Raw genomic sequence first — 12,816 nt, forward strand, 5'->3', positions numbered from 1 at the left:
GGCAGAGTGAAGTCAAATAAAGAACATGCTTTGGGCCTGAAGTCAAAAAGTCTTTTTCTCTCCATTTCTTTTTGATTCCAGTAAAAACCTTTTTATTGACTAGAAGGCACTCACAGGCCAAATTCACTGCTCTCTGAAAGGGTTTAGTCGCCACCTTGTGGATAATAAAACAGCAAAAGCCCAAAATAATACATTTCTTGTACCAAAAAAAAAAAAAGATTTTAAACCTCCAGCATGGTTAATTTTCAAAACATATCCAAAAACTTACTTTTTAAGCCACTGAACATTACTGCCACAATTTGGTAGACTCAAAAGAATGCACCCTATTGTCAGAGTGAAGTTAGAAAGAAGAGCAGAGGGCCTTTCAGAATGTTTGCAGCTGGAGCTGCTCAAAACTGCCATCTCCTAACCAGGCCACTTCCTTGAAAGAGACCGTACTCATTTCCGGATATGTACATAAAGGGGCAAGTTCATTACATCACAGGTTACCTTAATTTATGCTTACTGAATTTGCATCCTGCTCCCCTAATTAATCCTCAACAAGGGGTAATAAGTGGAAGAGAGACTCAAGAAATGTACTGCAAGGCTTCTCAACTATATCCGGTAATGTTAACCTGTGCTTTGGCCACCCATGTCGCTTAGTGTTAAGACAGGACTTGGAACAGCATTTCATCCTGGGCAATTCTTTTAAATAACCCGGGAGAAAATAAAGGCAAGCTTCAGAAGAGAACTGCATGAAAAGCAAAACAAAACAATACCAGAAAAATCCAGACAATATTTTTCTGCTGTTTAATTGATCTCAAGGAAGGAGAAATTCAAGTCCACAAAAACTTACATCAATTCTGTTTATCACATATAAAACTAAACATACAATATAACAGCAAATAACAAACATGCTAAATATTTTCAAGCCATTTTGAATAGTGTCCTGTACATGTACATAAATAAATAATAAATACTGCTTCTGAATTACCTTAAAATACAGTACCACCAAGAGTTTTATATTTCTATGTAACTACTCAATAAATGAGCATAAAGGAATGAGGAAGTAGACAATATCCATATCAGATAAAGTAGAAAGTCTTACGTCCTTCTGAAAAGCAACACAATAGGCCCAAGAACAACTACAAACCATTTTCCTTTTAGCTAGTAGGTATATGGCAAGACCAATGATATTCTCTTCCCCATCCTTTTTGTCATAGGGTATGAAGTCTACCCTATTCAAGTTAGTTACAAGTCTTCAGCCCATTTAGTCATCTAAGAAGTTGAGAAAGTCTAAACCTAAGTAATCATAGCAAATACTGATACATTTTTAGTCCATTTTTGTACTTTTTTACATTTTTTCCATTAGATAATTCCAAGCCTAAAATATTTTTCTTTTTTTTAAAAAAAAAACTTGGATTGTTTTAATTGGTTTAAATGCAGAGTAAACAACTCCCCAGAGATGAGAGGCACTTCTTGGAAATACAATGACCCATGTCATTAGACTAGCAAAACACTCAGTGCTTTTGACTTGATGAACTGAATGAGTTCATGATTCAACTTTCCAATGTTGTCTCTTTGAAAAATAGCAAGATTCTTATCGGCAGCATTTAGTGCATTAAGATGTATTAGATAGGTGTATCAGATATCATAAAATTAAAATTGTGCTTATGTTAATTCTGTAATAGACCTAACTTTAAAACACTTCATGATATTCACTAGGAGCTATGATCCAGTCGTGATAATATTGGTTAAAATAGTCAATCTGAGGCAGAAAGTAAACAAGCAAAGTCACTTTTGCAGGCTTTTAAAACTGTTTAACACATGAAATTATGACTATTCCCCAGATTATGCAACCAGCTTCAATTTAAAAAGCTGGGAACAAATATTATGAGGCATTACTTCTAAATTTCTTTTTTTTTTTCTTTTTTGAAACGGAGTTTCGCTCTTGTTGCCCAGGCTGGAGTGCAATGGCGCAATCTTGGCTCACTACAACCTCCGCCTCCCGGGTTCAAGTGATTCTCCTGCCTCAGCCTCCCGAGTAGCTGGGATTACGGCCATGTGCCACGACGCCTGGCTAATTTTGTATTTTTAGTAGAGATGGGGGTTTCTCCATGTTGGTCAGGCTGGTCTTGAACTCCCGACCTCAGGTGATCTGCCTGCCTTGGCCTCCCAAAGTGCTGGGATTACAGGTGTGAGCCACCACACCTGGCCACCTCTAAATTTCTTAATCATGATTGTCTTCAGCTCAGACATACACAAGGCAAGTAGAATTACTAATAAATCACTTTACCCTCAACCATTTAAGGTCTCTAAGAGCATGCACTTGGATACATTACAGGGAAAGGCAGCAACTCAGCATAAACCCTTTAGTATTAAAGGGTATATATACATATACACATATGTATAGAATATCATGCTTTTGAATATCTATTGGCCATGAAACTTCATAGAGAGCTGCATAAAAATCTAGCAGAGAAAGGATCATAAGTGAAGTGCCAGCCATGGATAACAGACTAATCTGTGCTCACAAAATAGGGCAGGCAAGGAACACACAGACATCACTCAGGAACTACATGAAAACCAAGAGTAGTGCTGTTTTCCAAATATAAAACATATACTAAGTACAAAAGTTATACTATATTTGAGGACTACGGAAGTAATGCTTACTATATGTACATGTTTTGTTCACATAAAAAGCTTAAAATAAGATCTTAGTGTAAAAGTATGCTTTCTCCAGTAGGATGGTGTCAGAGGAAAAGAATGTAAGAAGGAACTTGTACAAGTCTGAAAATTAAGTCTTGAAAGAAAAAGGATACCATAAAAAATATGTCATTTGGTATGATTAAAATCAGATTTTAAAAGACCTTAAAATGTAACCTTTGCACATTGTTTTTTATAATTATACACATATAATTATAGCTACATAATCTTGTCTTCATGCTGTTTTGATATTTTTTCAGACATTTACTGCTGTCTGAAAAGTTTACAAGCTATTATATATTCCCAAATGAAAAATGCCAAGTTTTTCATCTGCCCCAAAGGTGAAAAAATTGAAACCTCTACATCAAAAACAAATACAATAATTGTTTAAAGGGATAAAATCAACTATAATGACATGGGCAGTATTAAAAAACTGTGCAAATATAAACAGAAATCTCACAGCACAACTATAGGAACAGGAAAATGTTATTTAACTGCAGTTAAATAAGGCTTGGAGAGAGTCGGGAAGCCTGAAGACCAGATAAGGGAGTTTAGAATTCATTCAGCAACCTTATTCATATTCCACTCTCCCGCCCCTCACCCCAAGCAAAATAATAAAATCCTGCTCTTGCAAACTGAAACAGATCATTATTTTTGACTAAGGACCACAGGGTGTGGAACCCAAATCAGTAACTGTGTAACTATTACATCGAATGTAGGTCCATGTGTTTTGATCCTTTTACAGGCCCTTCCTTTGCAAATTGTAAAGAGTGATTTCCCTGTGGTGCCTCTCTGAAGAAGCCTTACATGCCAGCAATTCCAGAGTGTCAAATATTTCATTCTCAGCCCCACCAAACAGCAGTAATCATGCTAAGCCCATTGACTTTGAAAATTCTGCAAGTTATTTGAACCTTAGTTTGGAGAACCCAAAAGTAGGTTTTACCACCACCTCTAAGTTTAAAATGCTCCCCCACAAAAAAAAAAAAAAAACCATGTCAGAGAAAATGTATTGAAGTACTAGATTCCACTATCTCTCTAAAGAGCAACCAGCTTAGTGATAAATGACTACTCAAAATACAAACTCACTACTCCCTGACTTGAGAAAGAACTAAAGCTTCTCCTAAGGGTAAAATGAACACAAATTTTGCTTGAGGAGTTTATAAAAAACTAAGCAAGGGAGTGGGAAAGAAGGGCCTTATTTTAAACATTTAGGATTCCACACCATTTGAAACAGTCTGCACTATTTTATATACTTACGTGCATGTGAGAATGGGGAGGTAACACCACTAGCTGCCCTACACAGGCCGGCTACTGTAGCCGGGGTTTCACTGACACTTTCCCTGGAGAGGTGCCATTTTATTTCTTTATATCGCACATATTTTAGGTAATTTTTATCTAAAGGGCTCTCATTTCTCTAAGACTGACAATACAAAGAAAGGCTTATTGAAAGACACCTCTCTTTGAAAATAACCCCACTAGGGGTAGAAATAAAGGTGGATAAAAATGCTAATCAACTACTTAAATGTCAGTAATTGTAAAATTCCTTAAAATTCACAGTATTTTGACTTTTGGAAGAGCTCTAATATTGACGTACCTGCAGGTCTTGGCAATTCATCATTTTAGGTATTTATTTTAGTTTATATGTGTTTTGCTTTACTCCGTTTGTTTTCAGTTTTTTCTCACTCACTACAGTGGCATGACCACAGCTCTCTGCCTTTCCCTTTTTCCTAGGATGTGCGTGTGCTTGTATTTTGGAGGCCTTACAGGAATCTGCGGAGTCCAGAATCACAGCTGCCTGTTTGGGAATTCGAATGTTACCGTTGGTCTCCACCTTAGAGCTGCTTCCACTGCAGGACAGATCCCAACGCTGCAGCTTCGTACTCTTACTTGATTTCTTTTTCTTTTCTTCTGTCCTCATGTCAAGGGTTTGCCTCTGAGAACAAAACCTGGTACCACCAAGCACATCAGTGGGTCTAGGGGAAGTCTCAAATGCATAATGTGATGGGTGGATTTCTTCATGGTGAAAAGGTTTCTTTCGGGAAGGGCCTGACTTGGAAGCCCGTTCCTGGTGAGGTAGTGGCTTGGACAGAGCACTAGCAATTAGCTGACTTCTCCCAGGGCTTTTCAGTGCCCCTGAGGTCCCAGAGGCAGTGGGGGGTCTTGCTTTGCTCCCCTTTGCTTTTTCACACTGTACAGTCTGGACCTGCAGCCACTCAAGCTGAATAAGTCTATCGATATACTTCCCAAGAAGTCCTCCCACTCGGGGCACGGCTTCTGTTTTGTTCTCTGCGTTCAGAAGCAGGGCCATATCTCGTAAGTCCCAGAAGCTGAAAGGGGGTGGAAGGAAATTAGGATAATAGTATTCAGGCTTTGTATGGCCCTGACCAGGGTGAAGATCAAAGTAAACTGGGTCAATTTCTTCAGCTCGAAGATTGAGATCAGGAGGTGTGAGGGGAGAAGGAGGAATGGGAATTCTTTCTGAATCAGAGAGATCACTTGCACTGTCCTCATCAGCATCCTCTTTAATAATTTTCATTGACTGAAAATCAAGAAACAATTTATTCCCTGAGGCCCCCTGACACCTGGAACCGAGTGGATTCCTTTTTCGTCTTGCTTCCAGGGAAATGCTTCCTTTAAGTTTTTCTTCAGTAGGCTGGGTGACAGCTGTGAGGCTGCTTCTCGGCTGGGAAGAAGCGTGGGGTACTTGGGATTTACTCTGCCTTTTTCCTGAAGAATTCTTTGAATGTTGCACTTTATTCCAAGATGGGCCAGCATTCATATTGCTGTGAGAAAATACAACTGCAATTCTTACCACATATGACAAACAATGGTCTGGCTATAATTAAACAAACAAAAATAATCTTCTAGTTGTACCTTTTTGTCTCAGGTATTACTAGGCATTAGAAAATGTCAGCTTCCAAACTCCTTACAACATAGGTAATTTTACAGAACATTTTCCCATATAATACTCTGAGATACATTATATAATGCATGTGACAAAAGAGAATGCACAGTTTCCATTTTATATCAAATATTAGCATTTAGGGAAAACATTAACATTTCTCAAAGTGCTTGTTTCATACTTTTAGTGCAATCATATGTACTTTAAAAAAAACATTAGTTTGGAAAAAAATCAGTCGTAGAACTCTGGAATTGTTACGATCAAAAGCATTTAATAACATTCAGAAGTAAAAACAGTTTTATTTTACATATCTATTTTAAATTAAGTGTAAATATGACATAACATGCAAGTTGTGCAGTTTAATCACTGATTAGTGGCGATTCTGAGCTGAGTGAAATTTTAATATATAAAAGTATTGCACATGCAAACCTGTACCTTAAATCAAAAGCTTGTTACAATGTTTTCAAACAGAAAACACATTTGGGAAAATTGTATTTAAAGAACAGAAATAAAATCATATGGTGCCCTATAACACATATGAATGAAAACACAGGGTCTTAGTGCTACCTTGTGAATAGCAGGTAAAAGGAATAATGAATACTGTGTGCATTATGAGTATAGAAACTAATTCTCTCTGGCATAATTTATTCTGAGGCTGAATCTCACATCAGAGTTGAAAATATCTTCTTTTCAATTTATTTACCAAGAACGTGGCATTTAAGATTAATAATACTTCTCTGTAATATAAGTCAGATAGAATGAATAGAAATGGGTGGTAAACATGCTTTCTGGAAACTTCAGAGGTTCATTTGCCCAGTGGTTTCAAACAACCTAAGCAACTATTTGAATACGTGCTACGTTTTAATTAATAAATATGGAGGACATTAAAGCATTGCCAATATACAACGTGTACTCAATAAATGTTGAATAAACAAATGAAAAAAATGAAGGAATCTCCATTATTCAGAATTCATAACACTGTTAAAACATTTTGTTCCTGCCTGTCAGTATGCATTCCTAAAAATTAATTATTGTCAGTATCCTTTTATATAAAAGGAAACTAACATAGAAAAGTGATTAAAGGACTTACTCAAAATTATAATTCTGCTAACAACTGCCACAATTATGACCATTGGAATCCTTATCCACTATTATGCTTAAACCACTTTTCTACTCATTTCTGCTAGAAAAAAATTATAAATGTATATTTCTTATCTATAGACACACTTTTTACCCCACTCCACATATTCAATCTGGGCAACAGAGATAATGAGCCTTTTGCAAGATAAAACAATTATACTAAAACTATTTACCTGCTTTTCTGATGAGATTCATTCACCCTATTCCTCGTCTTGAAAAAATCACGTGGCTGATCATCATCTAGGGTTTGATGGACTGTCTAAAAAACAGGGATGCAGTAATAAATACTGTGAACATGTAAACAAGAAACAAGCAAGCAAACAAAAATCACAGAATAAATCTAAGTAAGATTTTTCTTCTAAGTTTACATTACCTTTCCTGTAGTGCTCAAAATATTCTTGCTCAATCTGCTGGAAGATGATGACAGCTGGGGAGGTGACTTCTTTATTCCTCTTATATTTGGAAAGGTCTCCTCACCACTGGAACTAGAAGCAACAGAATACTGTCAGTAACTATTGATTGCAAATGGTCCTACCACCAGTATTGGGTTGGTTTTTCACTTGTTTGTTTTTTAATACTTGTATAATATTGAAATATTAGGGCTGTGATCATATAGTGGTTTGCACTCTAGGTTGTGAAATACTGGGGAAGGGAGACATTGTCTTATGCTTACAGTTTTGTCTTTTCTGCTTATTACAGTAGATATTAGAGACAGGATCACAGGATCACACTACTATAAATACTGTGAATGATTCCATCTCTCTCTCTTCCTATTCACACACAGGTATAATCTTCCTTGGAAATAATATGTTGAAGAAATTTGGAAGGCTAAATAAGGTCAGGTCTTATTCCAGCATTCAATCATTGCATTGCCCAATCATTCATTCAACAAATAATTACAGGAGTACCCAGAAAAATGGCAATGATTATGCACGTCCCTGTTCTGAAGGAGCTTAAACTCTAGGAGGAACGTTCCCATTCAATTTTTGGCCTTCTCTTTCACATCAATCCATTATAAGATTTTCCATATATTCATACATATTACATATTATATCTCTTTGTGAAACATTGTTGACCTATACCACATATTGCTGTTTTCCCCTCTCATTTTGAGTGGCCTATTAAAAGTGCGCTGAATGGAAATTGGACACTTCTTTTTCCCATATCACCTGTCTCTGTAAAAGAGATGTGATTATAGAAGATTTTTATTTTCTTCCTGAAAGTTTCCTGTATTTTTCCCACAATAATCATGTAAGCCTTTGTAGTTAGCTTACATCCAATGATAAATAAAATCACTCTCTCACATTTAATGAATTATACCACAATCAACAGCCTTGACTCATTTTAGATGCATAAAATGTTCTTGGATCAAGCCCCTTTCATTAGTCTGGTTTTCTTTCTGCTTTGTCCCTCTGGACAATAAAAAGGAACCTTCTTAATGGAATGGCTGGCCCCAAACTTCTCTGGAAAGTGCACTTGCATCTTTTCCACTTCATTTCATCTGGTATGCTTTACACCAAAGGCTGTGGGGTTTTGTGCTCAAAGCTACCGGGTGAGAGACACGAATGCTTGTAGGGTTCTAAAGAGGCAGAAAACAAGCTCCTGGCCTTGTTGGTGTTTCTGGCTTGCTTGGAAACAAAGCTAAAACTCGGAGATTCTGGCTAAAAATATGCTCCCCAAGCGCCAGAGGCTGATGAAGGGCAGCTGCAGAAGTCATCAGCGGGTAATAACTCTTGTTCCCCTGTCTTCCTCTCTGGCGCTGAGTCCAGGAAGACAACGGCAGCACCTCCCCTCCCCACCCTCAAGGGAATCTGCTGGCCATTCGGTGCGGCAAAGCATTCTGGGTGATGTGGACATGACGCTGCTCCTCTACGCAGTGAGGCTCCCTCGGTCTGGCCACGGGTCCAGGTTGCAGTGAACCTGTCCAAAGTGTGGGCTGGCCTCGATGTTTAAAATTAGCCTGAGACCAGGTCCTGGCAAGGGCCGGTTTTTGCACCACCGCTCCCCCCATCCACAACCCAGAAATCTAAGGACACGCGGCATGCATTTTCCTTGTCCTCCGTTTGTGCAGACAAAGTCTATGATCGATAGGCGCGCAGTACAGGCAGACGTAAACAGAAATTGATCAGACCTGTTTCGCGACTGCAGCGGACACGTGACGAGGCTGCCAGCCTTCCTTCCACTCCGGCGTCAGCGCGGGGAGGCCCGGCTGCGGCGCGCTGCGGCAGGGGAGCTGGAGGCGGCGGCGCGCAGCTCGGCTGAGCTCCTGGGCTGAGCTGAGGATGGCGGGGGCCCGCCTGCAGGCGGCGTCACGAGGGGCGGGGCAGAGGCTCGCTAGGAAGTTGCACCCGGTCAAGTTGCAGCCTTGTAAGTAACGCCGCGGACGGGGAAAGTAGGAGGGGCGGCTCCCGGAACGCAGCCTTCTTGTAAGAACCTCCAAGGAAGCAAGAAGAAAAGAGGCGCTACCCTGCGCTCCCGGGAGGCCTCTGAAAGCTTCCACTAGAGAAAAACTCCCCACTTTTACAATTTCTTTAACTGCAAGAAGCGGAGGACCTGGACAAGGACTGGAGGGGCAAGGTGGCGAACCAAGGGTAGGGCGCGCACCGGGCCCGAGAGGTCCCCCGCAGGTTGCAGACACGGTGGACTCTCAGCGGCTTCTGAGCACGGAGGGAGCTGTCGCGGGGTCCGGAGGTCGTCCCTCATCCCTGTCTCCCCATCTTCCGACGGCCGGCGGGGCCATGTCCAGAGGCCCGAGCTCCGCGGTCCTGCCTAGCGCCCTGGGATCCCGGAAGCTCGGCCCCCGGAGCCTCAGCTGCCTGTCGGACCTGGACGGCGGCGTGGCCCTGGAGCCCCGGCCCTGTAGGCCCCCGGGGAGCCCGGGCCGCGCGCCGCCGCCAACGCCTGCGCCGTCGGGCTGCGACCCCCGCCTGCGGCCCATCATCCTGCGGCGGGCGCGCTCCCTGCCCAGCTCCCCCGAGCGCCGCCAGAAGGCCGCGGGCGCGCCGGGCTCTGCGTGTCGGCCAGGCTGCAGCCGGCAGCTCCGCGTGCGCTTCGCCGACGCCCTGGGCTTGGAGCTGGCGCAGGTCAAGGTGTTCAACGCGGGAGACGACCCGTCCGTGCCGCTGCACGTGCTGTCGCGGCTCGCCATCAACTCGGACCTGTGTTGCAGCAGCCAGGACCTGGAGTTCACCCTGCAGTGCTTGGTGCCCGATTTCCCGCCGCCCGTCGAGGCCGCCGACTTTGGCGAGCGCCTGCAGCGGCAGCTCGTGTGCCTGGAGCGTGTCACTTGCTCGGACCTTGGCATCAGCGGTACAGTGCGCGTGTGCAACGTGGCCTTCGAGAAGCAGGTGGCTGTGCGCTACACTTTCTCAGGCTGGCGCAGTACCCACGAGGCGGTGGCGCGGTGGCGCGGGCCCGCAGGCCCCGAGGGCACGGAGGACGTTTTCACTTTCGGCTTCCCAGTACCGCCCTTCCTGCTGGAGCTCGGCTCCCGCGTGCACTTCGCAGTGCGCTACCGAGTGGCGGGTGCCGAGTACTGGGACAACAACGACCACCGAGACTACAGCCTCACATGTCGCAACCACGCGCTGCACATGCCTCGCGGGGAGTGCGAAGAGAGCTGGATCCACTTCATCTGAGCCGCGCGGGGACCGGCCACCTGGAGCCTCCACACCTAAGCTGCGCCTCCTGTCATTTCCCTGCTGGCCTCTCAGAGCTATCTGGTTGTTCTTCACCACCCTGCAAGTCCTCTGACCTAATTTTCTGCTGCAAGGTCCCCTGGCAGTGGCCCATCTTATCTTCTACTTGAAACGTCTGAGTCACTTGGTTTAAAAAGTAGCCTCAGGTGGCCAGAAGGCCGAGTTGTGTAATGAGTTGGGGCAGGGTGGTGGGGTAGGTGCATGGGAGGGTGGGCCCTCTGGGGAGGCCCAAGCAGCTTGTTTTGTAAAGGCCCATGTCCTCCTGCTAGGAAAAGCTTTTGCATGTGTCCTGAATGTGTCTCTGTAAACATAGCTGTTATTTATTATTGTGATGTTGGGACCTTTAGCCCATGGCGGATGCCTCCTCAGTAATATTCTCGATTTAATAAGCTAAAAAAAAAAAAGTCCTGTTATGTGTTTGTGCCCACAGTAAACAGAATGTACGGTGTGACCCACATCATGGTCCCTCCAGGCGTTCCTGCCCCAGGACAAGGAAAACCTGAGACCACATCTGATTGCCAACGGCTGTAGCCTTCTAACAGTGGAAAACTATTAATAGGCAAGAAATTTCTGCTTTATCAGTCATCACACAACCATTCCTGGGCATTGAGACTGTCCTGGTTAGGCTGTGTCTCTCCTACATTAACAGCTGGGGAGGAGGGAAAAGCTTCAAACTTTTAAACTAGCAAAACAGTTATTTCTCTGCATTCACAATTCTGATTTCATGTATTTCTCTGTACATGTTTGATCATTATCAGGCCATTCTGTTAAAGTTTGAAACTAAGCATTTTAAGAAGTCTTGCCTCAGTTATTTCAGTTTTCAGGTGACTAGAGAATTTCAGGCAACAGTGCCCTTTGCAATTACCTTTTTGATGATTAAGGTGACTATTTTTATTTCTTGTTAAGCATCAGAAGATGTCAGCATTCATCTTTTGGGAGTCCAGTTACAAGGTGGAACTAGGTGTTTTCAGCAATAGCCAGAGCACTGGAGGAAAAGTAATTGACAAATATTTATACTTTTAAATTGTTTTGAACTATATTTACATACATCATGTTTTATCAGGTACCCACCAACTTTATACTTTGTGCCTTCGGATAGTTTCTAACATTTTCTAATTTGTCAGTTTTAAAATACTAAATTCTTTTATGTTTTTAAACCGTCAACCAAGAAGTCAAGACCACTGTTCCCTGCTGAGTTAGGCAATCACTTAAAACTCCAAAGAACTCCAGGCTGAGGAGTTCTTTTGGTGCTGAACAGTGGTCTGACAATAGGTGCTAGAATTAAGGTGTGCAAAACAAACAAACAAAAAAAACAGCCAAGAAGGACAAGATCTCCAATTTGTGAAGTTTGTTTATGATACAGTTGAAACCAGTCTGATCAGTTTTATGCTACCTGTCACCAGGAAATTAACTCTAAATTTTTTAATGCTTGTTGGCATCTGTCAAATCAATACTGAAAGGATGCATTTCGGCTTTTAACCAGTTTGGTTCTGATAATTGCAACCTCTGTGCTTTTATAATTCAAAGAACAAGGATGGCTTTCTTCGGTATCTTTTGATCTAAGAACACTGAATTTTGACTTAAAATATTGTGACTAAATTGCACAATCTCTGGCTATTAGCAATGTTCACTACATTGACATGCAAGAGAGAGAGAAGCCTGGTTACATTTCCTGCTATTTAACAAACTGTCCAATTAGGTCAGCAAGCCTGTTAGGGCCTTGGCTGCTATGCCCCTGGCCCCAAAACTGAGAGCAAGACAATTGTCCAGAGAATTTAGGTATGAGTTAAGAGCTGCCAGATTTATTTTAAGGCATGTAGAGAATCTCATAATCTATGTGAAAGTCACTTGCCAAAAAGGTTCTGGTCATGAAATATAAAGTAAATGTTATATATTTAATATTAAGTGAACCTCCCGTGCCTTTTAAAAAATATCAACATTATGAAATTTAAAAGCTTAAATATTGGAACAGCTGAAGGAGAACTTTCAGACCCTAAAACAGTTATATTGCTTAGATGTTAAAATTTTCTAGTGGACTGTGCAATTGCTGGGTTGTCTCCCCAGACATATTTTAATATGTTATTTAAAATGATTTTACCCAAACCTAAGTATTAAAGTATATGTGCAAAAACAGCTGTGAGCCATTCTATTATGCTGGAGTGTTTTTCTTGTGGCCTAATTACAGAAGACCAAGCGTTAGAAACTTCTTGTCTAAATCATTTCACATGCAAGTCTTATCCTTTCTACAACACTGATAAATGTAGAGCCTTGGCAAAAATAAATTTTGTCATTGTGCCTCAGCGTCAGTAGCAGAGTTGTTGTGTGTGTCTTTGAGAAAAGGAAATGCAATTTTATATGCCAGGTCAGCATGAGATATGAAGAAAGCTCTAG

General features: G+C 41.8%; 3 protein-coding genes across 5 annotated transcripts in view; 1 reads left to right on the forward strand and 2 right to left on the reverse strand.

Annotated features, from left to right (window-relative positions):
* LOC116463378 (cadherin-like protein 26) overlaps positions 1 to 4,367 on the reverse strand; it is a 66,018-nt gene extending 61,651 nt beyond the window's left edge. The window contains 1 exon segment of the mRNA XM_032146462.2: positions 4,280 to 4,367. Within this exon segment, the coding sequence (XP_032002353.1) occupies positions 4,280 to 4,303 (24 nt within the window). The 5' untranslated portion in view covers positions 4,304 to 4,367.
* Positions 756 to 11,333, reverse strand: LOC116463377 (protein FAM217B-like). 3 transcript variants are annotated; one of them, XM_058434610.1, is made up of 4 exons: positions 11,291 to 11,333; positions 7,101 to 7,212; positions 6,901 to 6,986; positions 756 to 5,468 (listed from the first exon to the last, which is right to left on the reverse strand). In XM_058434610.1, exon 4 carries the CDS (start codon positions 5,462 to 5,464, stop codon positions 4,313 to 4,315), a length of 1,152 nt encoding a protein of 383 aa, XP_058290593.1. In that variant the 5' UTR covers positions 5,465 to 5,468; positions 6,901 to 6,986; positions 7,101 to 7,212; positions 11,291 to 11,333; the 3' UTR covers positions 756 to 4,312. The 3 variants fall into 3 exon arrangements, with proteins under 3 accessions (XP_058290593.1, XP_058290592.1, XP_032002352.1); XM_058434609.1 differs by lacking the exon at positions 11,291 to 11,333 and adding an exon at positions 9,332 to 9,589; XM_032146461.2 differs by lacking the exon at positions 11,291 to 11,333 and adding an exon at positions 8,859 to 9,008.
* On the forward strand, positions 9,466 to 12,725 carry LOC116463380 (protein phosphatase 1 regulatory subunit 3D). The gene has a single exon (XM_032146463.2). It carries the CDS (start codon positions 9,466 to 9,468, stop codon positions 10,363 to 10,365), a length of 900 nt encoding a protein of 299 aa, XP_032002354.1. The 3' UTR covers positions 10,366 to 12,725.
* Positions 12,726 to 12,816: the final 91 nt, after the last annotated feature.

Source organism: Hylobates moloch, unplaced genomic scaffold (genome assembly GCF_009828535.3).
Source record: "Hylobates moloch isolate HMO894 unplaced genomic scaffold, HMol_V3 SCAFFOLD_34, whole genome shotgun sequence".
Classification (NCBI taxonomy): Eukaryota; Metazoa; Chordata; class Mammalia; order Primates; family Hylobatidae; genus Hylobates; species Hylobates moloch.

Coding starts and splice junctions, on each gene's coding strand:
- LOC116463377 (XM_058434610.1), bottom strand. CDS start 5,464: ATGAATGCTGGCCCATCTTGGAATAAAGTGCAACATTCAAAGAATTCT.
- LOC116463380 (XM_032146463.2), top strand. CDS start 9,466: ATGTCCAGAGGCCCGAGCTCCGCGGTCCTGCCTAGCGCCCTGGGATCC.